General features: G+C 47.8%; 1 protein-coding gene across 1 annotated transcript in view; it reads left to right on the top strand.

The window, feature by feature from the left end:
* The first annotated feature begins 3195 nt into the window (after positions 1-3195).
* Positions 3196-22427, top strand: part of LOC114852034 (thrombospondin type-1 domain-containing protein 4-like) — a 23529-nt gene continuing 4297 nt past the window's right edge. Inside the window, exons 1-14 of the mRNA XM_029144057.3 lie at positions 3196-3502; positions 3846-3956; positions 4038-4104; positions 5138-5403; positions 6206-6611; positions 7226-7328; positions 8178-8314; positions 19379-19583; positions 20630-20805; positions 20975-21071; positions 21209-21406; positions 21592-21721; positions 21930-22134; positions 22240-22413. Coding sequence (XP_028999890.1) covers positions 3928-3956; positions 4038-4104; positions 5138-5403; positions 6206-6611; positions 7226-7328; positions 8178-8314; positions 19379-19583; positions 20630-20805; positions 20975-21071; positions 21209-21406; positions 21592-21721; positions 21930-22134; positions 22240-22413 — 2193 coding nt within the window. The 5' untranslated portion in view covers positions 3196-3502; positions 3846-3927. The remainder of the gene's footprint in view (positions 3503-3845; positions 3957-4037; positions 4105-5137; positions 5404-6205; positions 6612-7225; positions 7329-8177; positions 8315-19378; positions 19584-20629; positions 20806-20974; positions 21072-21208; positions 21407-21591; positions 21722-21929; positions 22135-22239; positions 22414-22427) is intronic.

Genomic DNA, 22427 nt, shown 5'->3' with positions numbered 1-22427 from the left:
CACCACCTGTTCCTGCCTCCACCAGACTCAAACCATGTCACAAACTGTAAAACCTTCTTCAATCAGGCGTGTCTGCAGAGATTGTGGCACCTCTACCTGGAGGAGCCACTGCAGGGGGATGGAGTGTTAAAAAGCAGGTGCTGCTGTCCCATGCCGTCCACTGGACCTCACTGCCTTGCTCAAAGGTAACTGAATATTGGAGTAAGAATCTCGATCTAATGTCAAATGTGGTAAATAAGTCATTTTTTTCCGAACTGTTGTCATTTCCCTGTTTATTAGTACTGCTGTTTATTCATGTAGGTTCATCCAGGTGGTGCTCTGTCTTTGGATAGTTTAATCCAAACCAGACATTCTTTCAGGCATTCTGCTCCTGCTGAATAGCAAAATATAATGTCTCTTTAATTCAGCTGTTTAGTCAAAATTATAACATAACTATTATACAAGACAGCGTAACATTGAGATCTTGGGGCATCTTTTCCTCCAAAAAAAACTCATATAAACATGGAAAATATTGGCTGAATGCTTTGGGCCAGAACCCCTCTGTGCCAACGTCTGCAACCAGAAAGATAAAGCTGCTTTATTTAGAGCAACTCTGATTAAACTCTGCCTTATGCTGACCCATTTTCTTGTTTTCTAGAACTATAGCTGTCAACACAAAGAGAATTCTGGTCCCAAAAGACCGAGCAAGAACATTTCTTTTTAGCTTTTTAGTTTGTCCAAATAGCTTTACCTAATGTGGTATGCTACTTTATACAGACAAGATGTGAGGAGGTTGATGTCAAATTCACAAAGGTCTGTGAAAAATATTTTTCCAGTTGTTGCTCACTGAGCTATTGCTATCACACCACTGTCCCCCGTCTGTCCTCCACTTTTAAAACCCCTTTGTTTTTGTAGTAATTTTTTCACGTGAATGTTTGCAAATCTAGACGATTCTAGGTGTGATATTAACAATTTATAACTGACTAACCCCACCGTTTCAGTGTCAGATTATGTTACCATACAGAACGCAGGAGCTACTTCCCTGAACAGTAATTAATATGTTGTTCCTGACATATTTTGATTACAGAAGTTAAGTATCAGCATTAGAGAAGCTATTCAGAGTGTTTGCATGGCTTTAGGCAGCTTTAAGTTAATGCCAGGTTATTACAATGTCTGTTTGCTAACTGGACTCTCACGGTGAAAGTTCTACGTGAAGGAATATTAATTGTGACGATACATATTGTACCTAGTTTGACTTCAACAGAGATCAGCTAAGAATTCCTTAGGTTAAAACACTTCTGAAATTTAAGGACACACATAATTACCCTAATATTTAAATAAGCTGTACCATAGAACGTCCTTATCATCTGCTTCAGTTTGTGATCTACATTCCCCAGGATACATTTTAGGGGAACATGCCTGAGCTTATTTCATTCAGATGTAACTGCTGAATATTTACAATCATTTCACACACACACAGAGGTTACAGTAACTGTGTGTGTGCGTGCGTGCGTGCGTGCATGTGTGCGTCCGTGTGGCAAGAGCATCATTATTGCACTGCTATTGACTTACAGTACCAAGAGACCAAGGTCATGCGATATCATCTAGACAATTAGTGCTTGGTTGAATGAGAAGCCAGACATTGCAGTCTGCAGTGTTGATGTTTTCGACTGTCTGTGTAGTCTGGGGACATGGCTGCCAATCCGTTCCACCTCATAGAATTAAACTGAGTTTCTCCTGAAATGAACCAACTTCTTTGTTTATTGTTAGGCGTGCACTGTAAAAAAAAAACAACTATTGGGAATGTCATTGAAACCACAAGATATAATAAAACAGTAACATCTACAAGTACTGCATTAGTCAAAAAAATAGTCTGATCATGTTTCAGCATGAGTTTTTATTTTGTGAATGTTTTATCAAACAGACATTGATTATGATTTGACTTGTTTCTAGTTAAAGTGGCACATTATGCATGTTTATCCCACTAATGTTTTTTTTACTATGCACATTGTTGTTCAGCGTCAGGCAACAGTGACTCTGGTCTGGAGAGGCTTTCAGCGGGTCGTCTGGAACGGTACTTGATTAACAACGCTTTAGTTGGAGGCCTGTTTGTGTGTGAAAGCTTTAGAAACGCTGACAGTGAAGGCAGAATCAGCAGAAGCAGACCTCTTATGTCTACATTCACCCAGCTCAAACATTCAGCAATACAGTTGAGTGTTCACAGCTCATCCATAGACGTGTTAACACATATTATACATGTATTATATTATGCTTTATATGGTGCCATTGTCAGGGCATCATTCTGTACTGTACGTCACATGGTTCATACAGTGTATGTGTACAGTGTACCTTCATCAAATGAACAATGAAATCACAGGTGAACCCACTTGTCCAGAGTCTCACATGAGCCTTTACATCCTCCACAAACCAAGAAGAGCACGAGTCCCATCCTTTTACAAGGCCAAGCACCATGGGAGGACCCTGAGACCATCCTCATCACTTGCACTTTACAGAACCCTTTGCCCCTCGTCATCACACTCGTAGTGATTGGGCTGTGACTTTTCCAGCAACGCCACTGTTGTACAGTAGAGAAGTTTTGGCTTATTTATTTATATGACGTCTGTTTTATCCGATATTGATTACTGTTAATAATAATTTCTTCCTTTTTATACGACGGAAATAGAGAGCATGTATCTCGATTCTTCAGTATGTCCAACGTTGCTTTTTGACAATAAAGCATCTTGACTGATCCTGAATCTGAAGCGATACTGAGCTGGAAGAGTTGATGTCATGTCTAAATGTAATGGGAGCAATTTTCTCTGTGGAATGTGTTTTCTACCTCAGTGCATGGTTGAATGCCAAGTACTGTTCATGTATACTGTAGGTATCTATTTAAATTGAACTCTCTTATATGATAAACTGCAGTATTAATTTAATTAGTGTTATATCTTAGAGCGCTAATGTAAATGACGACGAACAAAGAGCGCTTTTTATTGTTTTGATCTGACTTCTCACCGGTGGCAGATTTAAGGATTTGGCTTCACTAGTTGATGGATGAGCTCATTTACGTTCCCGCGGCTCCACGCTGAGGCGGGAGTGTCAGAGACGCGGGCTGAGTATGTGAAAAACTCGTACTCGTCATACTTTCACTCATCGGCCTCATTTTCCCCCTCCGCGCGCAGATTAATGCCGACGCGCCGCTCGCGCAGCGGAGAGACGCACGCGCACGCAACCGCTCGCACCAGCTCGGCGCGCGCGCGCGCTCGAAGGGCGGGCCTCGGCGGCCGCTGGAGGCGCCGCAGACGTGGTTCTCCGTCCGCGTCCAACTTTCTGTCACATACGGACTTTGCGCGTAACAGCGGAACCTCCGGGGTCCAGAGATCGGACTCATCTTCTCCGGGTGCGGATTTGCTCACTTACGTGGCGGAACCGAGGTTTTGACAATGAGGACACCTGGCGCTTGGAAAAGTTGAAGTGTAGGATACACAGCGTTATCTCCCAGCAACCACACCAGTAACAACAGGTACGTTGGCTATATACAACAACAGTAGTACTGCTAGTTCATTTCTAAGCTAATGTAGTAATTTGAACGTTTATTATATGGTGATTTTTTCGGACATTCATCCTGTATCGTTCAGCGAACTACTTTACACAAGTCACTTGTCGGAAGCGTTGTATGACTATGAACAGACTGAACAGATGCAGGCCGTCTGCTCGAGGGGGTGGAGGGTCAACACTAGAGGTCAACGCACGTGATGAAGTGAAACCTTTGGGCTTTATAAACCCGCGCGCGTGTGGCGTTCAGGTGCGCGCTACGACGCACAGACAGGAGACACAAACGTTAATCTCTTCTCTGCACGTTTCAGCCTCTGGACCGAGGTCACACACACCCGGGCTGAAGCGCGCGCTCATCCAAGCGTCTCTTGTCACTCAGAGAAGCCTGGAGCCATGCGCAGAGTTTGCGCCTGGATCGTCAGGTAATGACAACAGCAAAATCTACACACGGCATCACAATATTCTTATCTATAAACCAGAATCTGCTTCTGTGTCGCCTTCAGGGCCCATGTGCTGCTGCTGCTGTGGTCAGACCTGCTGACTTGCCAACACACAACAGACCACAGGAAGGTGAACAGAGTTATATAATGAATAAATTAATCTATTTGTCGTCTTCACTCCCACGGTGCTAGACCTCCTTCAAATATTTCTAGTTTTTTTTTTGTTTTGTTTATCTGTCAGTCTATTCAGATGCTTGGCACAGGAGAGCGGAATGCTCGCCTCCAGAGACGGCACGCACGGCCGCGTGGTAGCAGCTTTCACTGTTTCACTGTCTTTAATCACACTGTGTAGAAGCAGCGAGCGTGTTCCCAGGGGAACCTGATCCGGGCGCTAACGTGTCAAGTCGTTATGAACGAGCGCGCGAGGAGTCGTGTCGACGGCAGCGACACAAAAAGGGCCCGCGTCGGTTGTCAGCGGTCGCCCCCTTTGAACTCCCGAGTCAAGAGAAACCACATGGAAGAGCTGCGAAAATGCGCCAGGTGTGTGAAGCCGGCTCCAGCTGAGGCCGGCTTCGTGACCCGGCGCCGACCCGGGTACCGACGGCGGCGTTCGGTTACAAAGGCTGAAGCGGGGGCAGAGGAGGCGAAGGGCGGTCCGGGCTCCTGCTCCCAACAGCGCCGGAGCTCCCTGCCAACCCGCCCCCACCGCTTCTGTATTCTCTGTCCATCCGCTAAAAGTCAAAAGCAACTGGGCTTTGGCTGCGGCCATGTGTTTGCCCAGAGAGGCCGCCATGAATGGAGACAAAGTGTTTCTTAAAGAGCAGGATTTCCACGCCGCTCCGCGCATAAAGCCGACTTTGGCACGGGGCTCCTGCTGGCGGATTCCTCAAACGGGGAGCGCAGTGGCTGCTGCTAATATGTCCCTGGCAGAGCCGCGCTGAGGGACAGAGTCACTGGAAGGAATGCAGGTAGCCAACGGGGGGACAGGCCTCTAACAGATACCGGCTAATCGGCCAAATCGGGCCTTTCTGAGCGTGAACAGAGGTCTGTTTCATGGACAGTGGTGAGAGGCGGAGGAGCGGGGTCGGTCATGTTAATGAGATGAGGTCACTGACTTGAGCTTTTAAACGAGGCCAATCACGCCTGTTGTCGGCTCCCCGCAGGTTCCTCGGAGGGCAGAGGAGTTCAGGGCAGCGCACGAGGAGGTGCGGGGCTCCTGGGGGGCCTGGGGGGCCTGGTCGGACTGCTCCCGGACCTGTGGCGGAGGGGTGCAGGAGCAGAGCAGGCCCTGTCTGCCGGCGCACGCGCCGCCCCAGCGCCGGCGGCCGGGTCACGTCATCTCAGCCCTGCGGCCGACGCCTCCCCTGCACCGGCCCGCCAACAGCAGCCGCGGCGGAGTCCAGAGGGAGGCCCGGCCCGGTGCACCAAGGTACCGGGTAGTTTATGTACAGTAGCTACATGCGTGTGTGACAGTGAGGATAACATGCAATAAATGAAGGGCTGATGCATCATAGAGCAATAATCCCTTTCTAATCCCTGTGACTGGAGTGAGATCATCAGTCTACCACTGAGTTTCATGCAGATTTCTCATCATGTAAGACTTAGACCAAATACCAAATAAACTTGTGTGAGCTGGAATCATCGCTGCTGCTCGTCTTTGGTAAAAGAGGATTGATACTTAATCGCATTACAGTGAACCTGTAGCTGTTTGGCGCTCAGCGTCGACTCGGAGCTGCCGCACCGGCTTAGTCGCGTCTGGTCCCGTGCTCCATCTCCGTCTGCAAACAGAGGATGGAGAAAGTCAGAGTGCTGAGTGATGCTGAATGGGTCTGGATGAAGTTTACTCACTCAGGAACCACTATTACATGCACTAACATCAGTGATACTGATGACATGCAGGATGTACAGTGCTGTAGATCCCACATGCTGTGAAGCTGAAGCCAGCAGTTGTTCTATGAGTGGGGAGCTGCTCTTTTATGGAGGCTTCATGGCTTCCGCGGCTCAGCTTCTGCTTGGCAGCTCTGTGACCTCCTTCCTGTTGTGCTCGCCTCTAAACCAATAGCACTGGCAGCTGAGTAATGGGGCCCAGGGTTATTTGAGGTGGAATATAAGACAATGTCAAAAGCTGCTCCTGGAATATTGATGCTTCTCATGTGGAACAATGTGGGCGTTTACAGAAGGTCAGGGATGCAGGTGGTTACTACTGTGTGTCTTCATGTTTGTGTCGTCAGGAGAGTTACTCACATCCTCCCCGGGCGGTACGGCTACGGGAAAGGCCCGTACGTGGTTCCGCTGCAGACGGACACGGGGCGAGGCTCCGGGATCGCTCACAGCCACAGACAGAGGCGCTCTGCCGCCGCTGACGGCCGCCGTCCCTCCGCCAGAGGCCACAGCGTCCACGGCCTGAACAAGAAGAACAACCACCACCACCACCTCCGCAGCGGCGCCTCCGTGCAGGCCAGGCCACGGCAGCCCAACACCAACCACCTCTGGGCACCTCTGTACCAGCCCGCTGCAGCCGAGCAGGCTGAGGTCCAGCGGTCCGGCAGCCAGCAGCACCAGGAGAGACCGTACAGCCCGTTACCCGCTTCCTTCTGCACAGGGGAGCGCGCACACTATCGGATCTGCAACAGTAACGTATGTCATTCCCTCCGTTTTCTTCATTTTGAGGTAGTCTTGATTAAAAAAATACATATTAACTGAATCAGAGGCAGGTTTAGGTATATCAGGGGAGTAAATGCTTCAGCGTTAAAGCTAAACTGCGTATGAGCTTTGCTTATGTGGAAATGAATCTATCCTGTGCATCCAGCTGAATTCAAACAGTGTGTGGCTCTGTATATTGTCTCTGGTGTGTGATGACATAGACATTAACACGAAGCAAGGCAGAGCGAGGCCTTGTTTAGACAGCGTAGATATGGATAGACATCAGGGAGGTCGGGTTTCACTGCAGAGCCTTTTCGTCCCGGAATCGAAGCACTGCTGGCAAGAACGGCCGAGCTACAAGTGAAGCCTTAAAACTGTTCAAACAGAGGAGGTTTACGCCAGCTGCCACTCAGTAGCTATGGGCCGTGACAATGCGAAACGTGAGCCGGCTGCAGTTACAAAAGGATTCACCTGCTGGACCGTGTGTGTGTGTGTGTGTGTGTGTGTGTGTGTGTGTGTGTCTGTGTGTGTGTGTGTGTGTGTGTGTGTGTGTGTGCGCGCGCGCGCGTGCGTGTGTGTGCGCGTGTGTGTGTGTGTGCCCTCTCTAGGCCTGTCCTTCATCCAGCAGACACATCAGGGCTGTTCAGTGTTCCTCATACAACAACCAACCTTTCATGGGCAGACTGTATGAATGGGAACCTTTCAATGAAGGTAAGTGCAGTATCATATATGTATGATGAATATAGATTGTCATTGGGGCCCTAACTGTCAGACTCCACACAGCAGTGTCTCTAGATCTGTCTAGTCCTCTGTCCTGTTCAAACTGCCCTACATGGATCTGCTGGAGCACTAAGGTGGACCTGTGTTGATAAATTATCAATAAAGCCAACGTTTATTTTATTAATCTCTTCACATTATACTATAGCGCACACAGCGATGCCACAGGGTGGAATGTTCATTTAGCAGGTACTGTACGTGGGCGTGAAGTTGATCTTATGGTGAAGAGAAGCTAAGTGATCACACAGGATCAGGATGTTTATTCTGACATCCACGTCCCAACCCCAGTTCCTGGAAACCTAATTTGATTTTAAAGGTTCACAAAGCTTTTAGTCATTCCACAGTAATGTTATGCACAGACATGCAGTGCAGTGAAACGTCGTCCCTCAAGGCCAGAAGTCAAACAGTAAAAACACACGTACACATTTAAAAACTAAATAGGAATCTGAAGTGGCCAAATGAAAAGCAAACACGTACAGTTGTCCAGTTGAGTGAAAAAGTGTAGAACCCCACACATTTATCATGTGACCCTCAGCTTGAACATGCTTGTGTCTGATGGGTAAAGCAGGGATCGGGATGCTTGGTGCTCATGGAGGATAAAACAGACTCGAAGATTAACTCTCTAGCAAATATGACTCAAATTAAATATACGTGTTTGACAGAATAAATGTGCAACACCTGATCCAGATAATTCAATATCGACAACACATTGTGTTGCTTTTTCACATATAAAGGATTCATCTTACTCTTAATAAAAGTAAAATGTCTTTGGACCCTTCACAGTTCCTGGAGCCCAGCACTGTGAACTCAACTGCCGGGCCGTGGGGTTCAGGTTCTACGTACGGCTGTCAGAGAAGGTGATAGATGGAACGCCATGTGGATCGAATGATTCCTCTGTCTGTGTGGCAGGAATGTGCCTGGTAGGTCTTTTTGTCTTCATTCTAAAACTAACATCATCCAGAAAACTGACATTTTTCGTCACGCTTCGCATTTATGCAACTCTTTGTCTTTACACACAATTATTTCTGCTTAGCCTTTCTTAGTTTCTTTCAATCTAAGCTGCCAATAATTTGTTAATTGATAAGTGCTTTATGCTTTGTTCATTGGAGATTTGAAGGGGAAACCTTTTTAGTCATAAAGCAGTAGGGTCATTTGCATGTTTGTCTTTCTTGAGCTTTGTGCCTTTGTTGACATTGTTTTGATTTCAAAATAAAAGGTGGATGAACAATGGAAATCCACCGTTTGTCGGTGAGCAGCAGAGGGCAGCACAGCATTGACGCTTGGCTCCTACTTGGACAGAAGCAGGACATCAGGGATCTCAGTAATGAACGTGTGTTCAGGGTCTGAGCTCACTTCTGTTTGGTCATGCATCTGTGCTCCGTTAACTCTGTGCATTTCCCAAGTGTTGTTGCCCTCATTAGGTTTTAATTAATTTTAAAGCCCCCCTGATCTTTCAGTTCATCCTTGGCCTCGCGTCCTTCATATTAGTTGAGTTATTGCTGAAAATTTTATTTAAGTTCGATGAGTCCAAATCAAGCAAAACCTTTAGATGTTTTTCAGAAAAGGGTGATTTTCATCTCGTCTCCTGGAACACAAAAACAAAAACATCTGGATGTGTTCATTCAAATCAGATCTGCTCTCGTCATTAGAATCTAACATGTTCGTGGTAGCTGAAAAACATATATGGTGCTATAGATGCTACAGGAATAAAAGGCCACAAGAGATACAGAAATGACTGTGAGACAATGTTCACGGCGTACAAGAGATCATCGTAAGTATATTGATGAAATTACCCCAAAACAAAGGCAGGCCGCAGCGCTGGAGACAGCAACATAGCGATTCCTCAGCTGCAACCAGAGCAGCATGGAGTAGGAAGGAGCCACGGGGAAGAAAGACGAGTTGGCAGCTCAGGCAGATTGTTTGAAGTGTCAGTCATCCTCGGTGCCTGTCTGGATCAGCTGACGGTCATATGGTTGGGTGCACTCCGCTTGACCTAGCGTGGCACTTCACAACCTGTCAAAATATTTTAATAAGGGATGGATCAAAATTCAACACCGAACAGCGTACTTTAGGAAATGCTAAATAAACACGCGGTAGCAGTGCGACGGCCCTGGTTCTGTAGGTTATCATAATATTTTAGTATTTATCAGTTACGATAACAAACCTAACGGCGTTTCCATCACCCTCAGCTGTTTGTCTTGACTGCAGTTCAACTGCAGATCATCATGGAGCATGTGCTAGTTGCAGGCAGCTCATTTAGTGAATCTCTCCTGCTCTTTGCTGGAATGATCCCTTTACTGGCGACCGTCTAGCCCGTGGATTCCTTGGCCGCTGCGTCAGGCAGAGTTTCATGTGGAAGATTTGGTAGATTTGTTTTTTGTCGTGGGCCCCGACGGCTTCCAGCTTCTACCCGGGCTCCAAACACCTGCTGCCGTCAAAGAATGAGGGAGAAGTGTGTGAAACTGGACTGGTGAAACACACCTGTAAATGCTGCTACTCCACAGAGTGGTGCAGCATTAATGATATGTTGTAAAAGCTCTTCAAGTGGAAGGTCCAGTGGGGAGCGACTAGTGCCAGACAATACGTTCTGATTACTTCTAACACATCAGAGCGTGTGCCTGTTTATCTCAGAAACACTGTAGCACATAATTTGGATAGAAACACAAACTACACTGATGGCATTTTAGAACTGGTAGCTGTTTTCCTATGATTAAGATGTTTTGATGTCATCCCGCTGTTTGTGTGGTCCTCTGTGACACATGAATAACAACCTTGCTTCGTCCGTTTGACCTCTGGTCTCCTCTAGCTCATGTTTCTGAGTCTGACGCAGCGAGACCCTGAAAGTGGCCTGTTAGTGGGACTCTCGTCTGTCAACTTTTACAGCCGCAGCTAATGAGGCGGATCAGGGTCCTTAAAAGTTCACACCCTGCAGATTTGGTCTTTAGCAGTTATTTATTGTTTGCCTGACAGACAGTTGTGTGATCTCACTCCACATCTCACAACAGTTGATTGGACTGGACCGAACAGGGCGACTGCATAAAACTCCTTGAAGCCATAAATTACAATTCTGTACATTTCACGTCCTTCGATATCATTCTATGCTTAAACGTGAAGTGGAAACAACCGAATGTCTATTTCTCTGTGATCTTTGCAGAAATCCTGCTCTGAGGAACTGAAACCCTCTTGAAGGAGGTTAGTCATTTCAGATGAACAGTGAAAGAAAGATCTCATTATAGTGAGAATTCCTTTCTGCGGCTTTGTCCCTCCCTTTATATCAAGGAAGTGCATTTGAGATGGGTGTGTGTATTTTTAAAGGGGGCCGACCAGGTGGTCCCACTGGCTAGAGCTCTTGAACCCTACACCTTTTAACCCAGTAGTTGGTTCCCACTAGTTAGCAGTGGTTAGTACAGTTGCAGAGCTCGTTATAAAAGCTGTTTTGAAATGTTGATCTACAGTATGTGGATCACGGAAAAACAGCCCAGGCCGCTCTTCGCCTCTTTCCTCCGACAGCTGCATCTGTTTCATGCGTTTCCCGCTGCGCTGGACAAACAGACTTGTTAAAATGGGGACGAGTGCTTTGATATACAGGCTGCCTGGCACACTGTAGAGACGCTTCAGTCCTGTCTGCGTCCAGCTGCAGGCTCGCAGGGTGTCCCCCATCACTTACCCCTTAACAACCGTATTCTGTAGACTAGAAAAATGTTGTCTTTACAATGAATGGCTGTAATATCAGCTCTTGACCTAAACCCAGTGCCTCATGCTGACATGGTACAGTAACCTGCATCATGAAAATGCAGACCGCCAACAAAACATTCCATCGGTTTATGTGGTGCTTTGGATTTTGTATCACCAAAGTTAGGAAGATGGTAGAAAATGGACAGTCCTCCAGAGCGCGGGTTATATAGATATACTTCATGTAACTCATCTCCATTGAGGTCAAAGAAGAAATGAAGATGTGAAGGACATGACAGTGACATCTTGGTCCTGGATCTTGATGGGCTCTGTTGTCGCCCCCCCCCCCCCCCCCCCCCCCCCCCCCCCTCTCGCTGGCCCACATTAGCCCTCTGCTGGCTCCGTGTGACCTGTCTCACTCTGGTGGGCTGGGGGGGCTGGGTTCAAGGGTCAGACACTAAACCTCGGCTGGGCTCTGCTGCAGGTCATAAAGTCTTTCTTCTGGAGAGAAGGGACTAAGTGAGGACTTTGTTCAGACTGTGACAACGCAAAGTGCTTCTCCGTTAAATTGAAGTGCCTGTTGTTATGAATGAGCGGCATTAGGCGTTTTTCACACATTATCTTGGTGATGCATTCGCTTGCAGTCACACAGGCCTGGAAGCCGGGCCAGCGTTCCTCTCTGCCTTGAACTTCCATTTCCTGACGGTGACCTGGCAGCTCGGCGCGGCAGCTGGGCCCAAAGACTGATGTCAGCAGAAATGAGGAAATATTAGCGCAGCCGGAGCCAAGCGCCTCTTCTGCTCATTCAAAATATGTTCACTCGACTCCGTGTGGGAAACCTGTAAATTCACGGGTGCTGATAGTCATATATGGGTGTAGTGATGGTGAGGCTTTCTGGGCCTCCCAGCGTCCAGTCCCAGAGGCAGCTTTATGAGGATGCAGGCTGGTATTTTTGGGCGTCTTCCTCGGGCAGACGGACGTCCACAGCGACTGCCTGCATCCTGGGTGGCTGTCGATTCAAGAGACAGTCGGCCGCATTTTCTGCCTCATCGGTTTGTTTGGAATGTCAGCGAGCCGCGGCCCTCGACGTGGGGGTCAGGACTCGCTGGCCGCCCGGAATTTAGGGGTCGCGTGGGAATAAGATAAGAAGCGAGGGTGTGAACGCGTGTGTCAGTGCGCGACGCGGCTAAATGCGCCGTTTGTCAGCGTTTGGGAAGCGACCTGCTGCTGAAGGTCCCCCGTCGTCAACGCGACTCTTATCTGATGTGTCGAGCAGCTTTATTACCGAGCTGGTGGTCACACACACGTCGCTTGTTGAGAGTCGCGTTGGTGAGTGCTCAACAAGGTCGAGGTGGGTGGGTGTGTGTCTGGGTTCGCCTTTCACAGATTCACTGCCTCTGGAATCAAGTTCCCTCCAGCATATGCTTGGAATATTCCAAAGTCCACCTCTCACAAACACCCAGCAGCTGAAAAAAGTCCTGCTATAAGTGCACTTCCAGCCTCAGTGATGGAAACCAACATGAAGGTGTACATGTGTAAACGGGGGTGAGGGACAGTGAAATGATGCTCTAGCTATCTGCGGTATCTGCATGCCTGCTTCAGGATGGCATCTTGAGCTACATGTAGACCACTCATGTGCAGAGAGTATTTTATATACAGTATTCTTCACTCCGAGCCACACCCTGCCCCTCCCGGCTTCCCAACCTGCTTTCTTCATTAATCCCCCCTCCACTCTATGTTAAATACACTGCTCCAAGGGAGCAATCCTGGGACCTAGAGTACATGCCTGGCCTGTTGATTAATACGTATCCCAGATGCACAGAAATCATTTATTGTCTCTTCCTATTTGCCCGAACAATTGAGGCTGTTGGGAGGAAGTGGATAAGGAGGCTGCCTTTCATCCATCCTTTCAGCGAGGAGGATGTATGAAGGGCGATGCGGTCTAGGGTTGATTAATAGGCGCTTCTGTTGTCAGGACCACACTCGGTAAAAGTGTGTCAAGCTGTATTTTTTCTAATGAGCTGACAGGAAACGAGGAAAGAAGCAGAATGCTGCTTTTTTTCTGGCCCCGTGTCTGCCAGACACTGACAGTTCACTGTAGCTTTGAGCCCACCCGCTGTAAACTGTGTGTGTGTGTGTGTGTGTGTGTGTGTGTGTGTGTGTGTGTGTGTGTGTAATCAGCTGCCTGGAGCCAAGGTTGCTGTAAGACTGACCCACTTGTTGAAGGAAACAAAGACCCCAGGGCATTCTGGGGAGTCCGTCTGGCCCCGCCCGACCTCAGGGTGCTATGCGTCCACAAGGAGGTCGGTCCAAATCAGAGGCCGATCAAGGGAGCAGGAGACGACCTCTGAAGGCTCCTTTTGATGGATGGACTGCTGCAGGATTTAAAGTAAACTAATTTTAGGCCTCTATAGACTCAGGTTGACATGTTAATGCTGAATGAGTCCTGCTGAACCTGACCATTAGTATCTTCCATGTGCTATTAAAGGGAATAGCTTTGGTTTTACTCCTTCATCCTATCGCAGCGTGAGCAGCAGCTTCCTGCTCCCACTTTAAAACCCAGAAGCCTTAGTTGAACACGTTGTTGTGGAAGAAGTTTGAGAACCACATGATGATGCGGCGGTTGTGCGTCATGATTTTTTATTATCTTGTATGATTTTGTTGTTGACCTTTTGTTGCCACTGCCTCTGCCTTGTATTGTAGTACTGTATTGGCATATAGATGATTGGCCACTGCCCACTTCCTGTAGCAGTTATTTCCACACCTGTAAACATGGTGGTTTTGCTTACACATCAATTTCAGGCCTCCCAGTATTTCCTTCCCCTCTCACTCTTTCTGCCACATTGAACTCTTTCCCTAAAACCTCACTTCTAATTTCCAGCTCGGTGTCAGCAGCAGCTGCCACTTCCTCCCCTGTCCTGTGTCTTTTCACTCCTGCCTCTCTGTCCCTTCTCATTCTCAGACTCTCGCTCTCCATCGGCTCCCCCGCTTTCCCCCCGCCGCACCTCCCCCCCTGCTCAGTTTACAAGGGACGCTCGCAGGGATCAGCTCTGCAGTGCGAGGGCTTCCTTTGACGTTCCCAGACTCGTTGAGGCGAGGAGGAGGCTGAGCAGCCACTGGACACGTGTGAAGGCCTGAGCGATTGCTGCAACATTTCTGTGGCCACATGAGAGAATGCTGCCAGGACCGGCTCTTCTGCTGCTTGTCTGCCTCCACATGTGCGTGCAGGGGAAGCTGTGGTCACAGGTAGGATGCCCTTCACCTCTGTTGGCTCCTGGAGGAACCTGGGGGGGACTTGTGAAATCGTGCAGTGAGCTTTTAGATGCATTTCTAGACTTTGTCACTTTTATTATGCTTAGTCCCTGTGATTACGGTCCATCGAGTAGAAGTATTCACAGTAGTAGTGGCTCTGCTCCACTCTTGGAGACGTTTTTCCACAGCACATTCCCTGACTACAAGTGGGATGACATTTCACTCTCAGAGGAAGACTTACTGTGTCAGGCCAGTTCTGGGACTAGAACGATGGAACTCTATTAAGAATAGACTGCAAACCACAATTATCCTGTCGCTGCCTGGGACTCGGTGATTAATGGGGCTGGTGTGAAGTGCCGGAGGTCATTAATGCTAATGTGAATATTTACAGTAGGCTGGACATGCACTGTGTAGCTATAGTAAGTGTGCTGTCATATTAATAAAGGAGGTAAAAGGTACCGCTGTGCAGCTTGCAACGATGAAAGAATATGAATTGTTGCAGACATGAAGATGACAGATGTACTTATTCAGCCCAAACATCTGGAAATGCCAGTGGTCGGATTCTTTTTCAACCTTTACATTGACTACATGAAACCTATTCCTCCTTTTATTGTGTGACCATGTTATCTACTACCTCTCAGTTCCCATTGAGTGATTTTGTCTATATTGATAGGTGGAGAAACTCTACACATTTTAACAGATGCAGAGCTGACATATCTAATTCATATTTAAAATGCTTTACGAGTCTGGGAGCCTTTGACATGACGCTGTTCCATGGACGAGGTCAGTCTGTGGTGTGGACCGCTCCTTTCTTTGGTCAAAGGTCTCACCACTCATGCCTATGTCTCACCACATGGCACCATGTGTTAACGCTTGCCACTGGTAAGACTCTGTATTATAAGTTTTATCAATTGTGAAAATAAAAAAAAACATTGACTTTATATCAATAATATAACTTTATTGATCTGACATTGAGGAAATTAATCTTTTAATCATCCCCTGTGAGAGCAGTGGGCTTCCCAGGCTAATGCTCTACCTACTGAGCTTCCAGGCCACTACGCAGTCATTTTACAGTCAAATGGACAGTTTTACCAAAATGACATGTTAAAATACAAAACTGTATGTATACATCTGTATCTATATCACTCTATCCTTTTAGCTGCTTGCATTTACAACCAGCGTCTACATTTAAAGACTATATCAAAGCATTCATGTCTTTTATTGTTGCCCTTTTAGTGATTTGCTCGGAAATAAAGCTCTGATTGAACTAGTGGTCATAAATGGTAAGCTACCACTTACACAGCTTAGGTCATAGCAGTAAACTTCACTGTCTACTTTCTTTAGGAAGTTACTTTGTGAAGTACTTTTTTTTGATTAATCATTTGTTTGTTTGAGTCGGTGTAGCCTCCTTAATTACATACTCTTCAAAAGGTGGCGTGTATTTTGTTCATAGTATATTTGTCACATGTGAACTTAAAGACAATGTTGCTTCCAGATACAGACGCGTTTGAAGTGCTGAGTGGCGTAAAAGCGCTGCGGCCTTCCCGTGCTCATTAAAACCAGTTAAACTTCCACAGCATCTCAGCATGTGGGAGGCAGATGCCAGTAACCATGGCAACCACAATGCGCCTTTGATAGCGAGGTGCTACATCACAGTCTCATTTTATCCCAGTCGAACCCTTTTTTACACCCATTAGGTCACACTGTTTAGCCCTGAGAGCGTCTTTCTCTGTGTGAGATGTGCTGTGGGATCTCAGTAATGCCGTTTCCAGACCCACTGTTGTGTCACTATAAATTCTTAATCTCTGCTGCCTCTGTGTGCTCAACCTGGAACTCCAGTTAGGGTTTGAATCGCTTTTCCAGATGAGCTTATGTGTCACAGCTGACCAATCCACGAGCACTTCATAGAGCGTTTGCCAAGCATGTGAGCAGTAGTAATCCCCAACGTGTTCCCTGCGCTGCCCTCTGTAACCCTGCTCCCATAAATACGTTTTAAAATACTAGACTACGTCCCTGCATTTTACAGTAGGAGTAAATCGCATGCCTTCGTTCCCAGACGTTTGGGCTGTTGTCACACTGGTTTTACCAGTGTCCGCTGGCGTCAGCCACCACTGTAGCGGAGCTTATTTGATCATTCTGGTTACATCAGTGTGATTCCAGTGGTGCGTTTAGAGGCAGCAGTTCTCATAGTATAAATGTCTTTGCTTTCTGTGGTCAATATAAAAGTGTCACAGGTTTTGCCAAGGCCCAGGTTACAAGGTCCTGGTGGGATCTGAGCTGCAGCCAGTGTGCATTCACGTGAAACCAAACCAGACTAAGAAAACATCCTTTTACTGCCCCGATTTCATGTTTATTGTTTCTCATTTGCATCAGCACTTTTGCATTTGGATCAGCAGCATGGTTCCATGGTTCAGGACATGGGAAGCAGGCGATGCTCAAAGGAGCCGTATCTGTAAAAGACCTTATTACCAGCTGCATGTTGACAGTGTGATTAAGATATCAGTCATCAATTTACTATTGTCTGTAAGTCTATATAGTCATTAAAGCCATTTCTGCTTTGTGGCTGCCAAGACAAAAGGCGGAGGAGTCAGACAGATGCATCGCCAATGAACGTCTCACCACTTGCTGTTTCTGTGTGTGTGACCCCAAAGCTGCTCCTGTTCGGATGCTGCTGTTCTGTGTTAGCCCGGTCGTCCTTGGCCTTGAAGTGCCGGCCGGTTGCAAACTCCGCTGACTCTGCACTTTCCGGCACCTGTTGCCGTCATTTTCCGCCCGCTCTCACCTGCCTAGAAACATTTTAAGATACTGCACAGTCACACAGATAGTCTCGTCTAACACAACGCAACACTAAAGACTGGGCAGCTACAGAAGCACCAGGATTCATTTAAGGTACAGAAACACATTCAAATCCCCTTGAACTGTTTTCATCACATCTCAAACGCACTTCGCCGCAGTAGAGGCACTTTAAAGCCGGCACGCTGCCGCTACTCCCGCAGCAATTTAGGCATGACATCATTCGAAGCAATTACTCCTCGTTCATATTTGCATTCCTGGTGTGGAGCCACAAACCAGATCTCCTGCGTGGATGAAAGCGCAGTTATTGCAAGGCAGCGGAGCGCCTGTGCCAGAGCTGTCAGGGGGACGGTCTTCGCCTGCACATGTTGACGGTATCAGAAATGACACAGTTGTCTGATTCTCGCCACTGGCCGCGCTCTGATAGCGCTTCAGACGGCTTTTCGCTGCCTCTTAATCTTTATTTCAGAGAAGCGACGCCCCTGCACACGTTGAAGTGAAACAGCAAACTGGAAATATTTTCTACAGTTAGACTCCGACAGCCGGAGCGAGGGGCCTGTGAGGATCATCATTCATTTTCCGGCTTATTTAGGAATGCAGTAGATGTTTGAGGTTTAAGTTACACGTTCCTTTCACTATTGGGATCCATCACAGCTCATAGAGTTGTTGCCCTGGTTGTTCTTCCCTCTCACCAGCCTTATTTCCAGTCCAGGTTAACTCGAGCCCTAACCCATCGTCTTCATGAGGTGCGATTAACATTTTACAGCTCGCAGGCTGTCAGTGCTAACACGGAGGACTGGGGTCACAGTTGCAGGGTCTCGTAGTTCGGTAGGACAGACTCCGTCACTCAGGACGTCTGCATCGAATTCTGAATCTTTTTCTTTTTTTTCTGGGAGTTGACGAAATCTCCAGTGAGAAGTGCCTTTGGCCAAACTGAGACAGGGTTCAGTTACAGAACCTCTGCAGCGCGATGGGTCTCGTGGGGAAGCACACCATCAGGATTTACTGTAAGACGAGGCTGTTCTCAGCAACGCAGTTACGGTGACCGGGAGACACTCGTAACCGTTTCCAGATGAACGTGGGCTCCAGCGACATTTTCAGACGTCCCTCTGAAAACGGGTCGGCTTCCTTCCCCTGATGGCACGGGTTTCCCACGGGGAAAGTGGAAAAATCACTGACGTGGAGGAATCAGCCCCATTGCGTGGAGATTTGACAAATGGGAAATGATTCAAGCCCAGATTAGAATGTTGGTGTTTAGAGAAAAGTTTTTTATTTGTTTTCCGTGGTGGACAGTAGTTTTAACCTGCATTATGCATTTACGAGCTGCTTAATATTCACCGATGAGACCATGAAACCCAGCAGTCCTTCCTAAAATGTTATCGTGTTATGGCTTCATTCAGCCTCATGCTGCACTGCAGCATAATTCCATTATTGTTTAGCTTTTTCTCAGCGCTCTTAGTTTGCCGTTCTTTTCCCTCGTCGCTTATTTCCTGTTCCGTGTTTGTCTTGGCCCGAGTGGCCGGACTGAGCTGCTACGAGTGGGAAAGAGCGTGACTCTCCATCTACCTCAGTGGCCACAGGCCTCTGTCTCTACATCCATTTTCTATCCTTTACTCATATGTTTTTTTTCTGTGAATTAGTGTGAGCATGTGTTAAAGCTAAAAAAAAAGAACTAAGGAGGAGAAACAATTCATCTGCTGTCAGGAAACCCACAAGTGACACCTCAGAACCGCCTTAAAGGCCTGGTGGTCGGCTGTGACCCCGTCCCTGAAAAGCGTTCTGTCAAGCTCGCTTCCCGACGACAATGCCCACTTTGTTGGTTTCCCTAGCGACGACCGTGGTCCTCTGGGGCTCACTGGATGCTGTCCTAGCTGGAGCCGCAGACCAGCGTGTTTGCGTGTTTGATGGAGCTCGGCTGCACCACCACCACCTGCTCATACAGAGAGTTGCTTTTACTGCAGGTTAGAGTGAATTTATAGAGCGCTGATGTTAACAGTTCTATTTTTACTATCTGCAAGCTTCCTGAAATGTATTATTACCGATGTGACACGTCAGAGATTTATGAAGGGAAGATGCTAATTAGTTATTCTGTTCGGATGGTTTAGACATTACTCTGTGGGAAGCACACGTAGCTTTGTAAGTATTCCATTGGCTATTAAACATAAGTAATGCCTTTACTTCCATGAGCCGTAACCTTAAACCATCTCTTTTACTGAAGCGCTTTCTTTAAGCTGCAGCTTCACTCCATTCGCGCCTCTGTGTCATAGAGTCCAGGCTGCGATGAGTATCTGGGCTCAAGCGAGGCAATGGACCAGTGCGGCGTGTGTGGGGGAGACAACTCCACCTGCAGACTGGTCTCCGGAGTCTTCACGCACAGTCTGTCCAAGGTGGGCTATCACAAGATAGTGGAGATCCCGGAAGGAGCCACCATGATCAACGTGACAGAGATGGTCAAGAGTCAGAGCTACCTAGGTGGGGAAACATTGTCATTACGGCTGCAGTCTGTGTTTTCTGCGTCTATTATACAGTAATGTTAGCTCCACGTACACACAGAATTACCATGAGTTGGTGTAACTCTACCTCCTCGGCCTCGCAGACCGCACTACTGTACCTCCTTCACTGGAGCCTCTGAGGCACCGATAATTAATGTCTTTATACATGTGCAACAATGAGACACAGTAGTGGGTTATATTCAGAAGTGGCTGTTGGAATGTCAGACATTGTTTAATGAGAGCCATGCCTCAGCTCGGCGGTCGGCTGATGGGAAGAGGGGAGCAACCCCGTCCTCCTTCCCTTGGACGAGCTCGGCCTCGCCATCCTCTTTAATTACGATGGGGAATGCTACCAAAGAACCAGCCTGCTTCTTCTCCTACTTCTTTCTTGTCAAAGGAACCCGACCAAATTGACATAATTCTTCCTTTAGCTTGTTTCCATGATTCTAACTAACTAAATGCATAATCTCTATCCCTCGAGCAGTGGTTGGAAGTGGAGCACGCGCGCACGCACGCACGCGCACGCACACACACACACTTACACACACACACACAGGCTCGTGTTGCTCATATAAAATCAGCAAACAACATTAGATGAGATGGTACGAAGTGAGGAGCAGCACTTTAGCAGGATCCTCGCCGCGTCCTCCACCCGCCATCAATAGGCCTCTGTTCTTTCTAATAGTGCTTTTTACCAAGCAGCCCGTCTAATGTTACACTTCTAATGCTTTTCTAATGGCCTCTTCTACTTAATTCATCAATTCAGTGGGAACACATTCTAGAAGATTTCGTTTCAGGATTTGCATGAAATATTTGCCAGCACAAAACCACCCATGAAGGGATTTCCCAGAAAGTACATCTGACAGTATTCAGTTATGCAGTAATTACTAAATGGGTGAAGAAAGACGGTGTCACTGGTTTTGTTTCATCCACCGCAGTCCTTGCTGTGTGTGAATAGTTTTGCATGAAGCCGCATCTTTTGGTCTGAGATCAGAGCTGTCAGGTTGCGCTCTCTGTCCCTACCAGCTCTCCGGAGCCGATCCGGACGATCCATCATTAATGGAAACTGGGCTATTGACCGACCAGGGAAGTACGAGGGGGGGGGCACCATGTTCACCTACCGTCGCCCCAACGAAATTAGAAGCACAGCTGGGGAGTCCTTACTCGCCGACGGGCCGACTAATGAGATCCTGGATGTTTATGTAAGTACCGTACTGCAAGTGATCAGCTCAAGAGGAAGAATACAGTGACTCTCCCAAGAATCTGGCCTGGAGTTTCCAGAGCAGATATCAAATTTTGAAAGGGCAAATATTTGAAGTTGAAGAGTATTATTTCTGTATTGTTGACAGAGTCTCATCTACTTTCCCTCAGATGATCTTCCAGCAGACAAACCCTGGTGTTCATTACGAATACATTCTCCCGACGGGGAAACCGGTTGGGCCTCAGCAACCAAACCACAGACCAGAGGGTGGTTTGCTTAACTTTGTCAGATTTTGCAATGCTTATATACACGCAATTATCAATTTACAGTCACTATCACATTAAGCATCAGTACAGAGAGCAGTGCATTACACAGTATTGACCTTTATTCTTTATTCATTCTAGAGAACACTGTGAATGGCGAGGATGGATACGAGCATCACGGCAACACCCACCAGGAAACGTTCAACACCCCAGGTGGGGGGAGGTTCTCTCCCCCTGTCCCTGAAAACCAGGTGCCCATCGCACAGCCTCCCAGGCGTGAGAGAGACTACAACTGGAAACTGGCTGGCGCCACAGATTGCAGTGCCTCGTGTGGTAAAGGTATGGAGTTGGTGCTGTTGGTGGAGGATGCAGGGACACTCGCAGTCTAAATGGGACTTTAATTAAATGAATACATAAATCAAGATTCAAAATGACTGCCGTTCTTCTCGAACCAGCTGTTTCGCGGTTTGTTTTTTGATACTGATCTGGAACCCAGTGTTTAAAACGAACATCTGCCCTTGAAGGATTCAGGTTCTCCGTCTTTCACTGCGTCCACCGTCTGAGCCGCGTCCAGGTGTCGGAGGCTCTGTGCGACGGCGGCAGCCGGCCGAGTCCCGTGGAAGAGGCCTGCAACCTGCAGCCGTGCCCCACATTGTGAGAGGAAGCTTCTGTTTGTGCTGTTTCTGTTTGTCTTAAGTATTTTACTTTCATACTGAACTGTTTTTAAAGGCAGAAATAAACGAACCAAAGCCTTTACGGTTTCTCAAGAGACAGAACGCATTTAGAAATCAGTAGTTACCATAGAAACCATTTAGTAAGTGCAGTATGTTCAACGCCAGGCTCTTTATTTCCACTCGAGCAGCTGGGACATCGGAGAGTGGTCAGAGTGCAGCAAGACGTGCGGGCTGGGCCTGCAGCATCGGCAGGTCCTGTGTCGCCAGGTTTACGCCAACCGCACCCTCAACGTCCACGTGAGCCGCTGCCGACACCTGGAGCGGCCCGAGACGGCCGGCACGTGCCAGCTGAAGATCTGCAGCGAGTGGCAGATCCGCTCCGAGTGGACGGCCGTGAGTCCCGACTCCTCTGCTCAGCGACGCGCCGTGAAGCTCTCAGCAGCAAACAGGCGAAGGAGCCGCGTGCCGTAGCAAATAAAAGCCCGTTTGCCTCCGCAGTGCTCGGTGCCATGCGGGCTGGGTCAGAGGTCGCGGGAGGTGCGCTGTGTCAGCAACGTGGGCGACTTTGTTCCCGACGAGGAGTGCAACATGAACCTGCGACCCGTGGACGTGGAGAACTGCGACATGGGAGCCTGCGCCAAGAGCTGGTTCTACACCGAGTGGGGCAACAGAGTGGGTGTCAGCGT

Source organism: Betta splendens, chromosome 3 (assembly GCF_900634795.4).
Source record: "Betta splendens chromosome 3, fBetSpl5.4, whole genome shotgun sequence".
NCBI lineage: Eukaryota > Metazoa > Chordata > Actinopteri > Anabantiformes > Osphronemidae > Betta > Betta splendens.
Note: the sequence above shows the minus strand (reverse complement) of the source record. Positions and strands in the feature narration are given on the sequence as shown.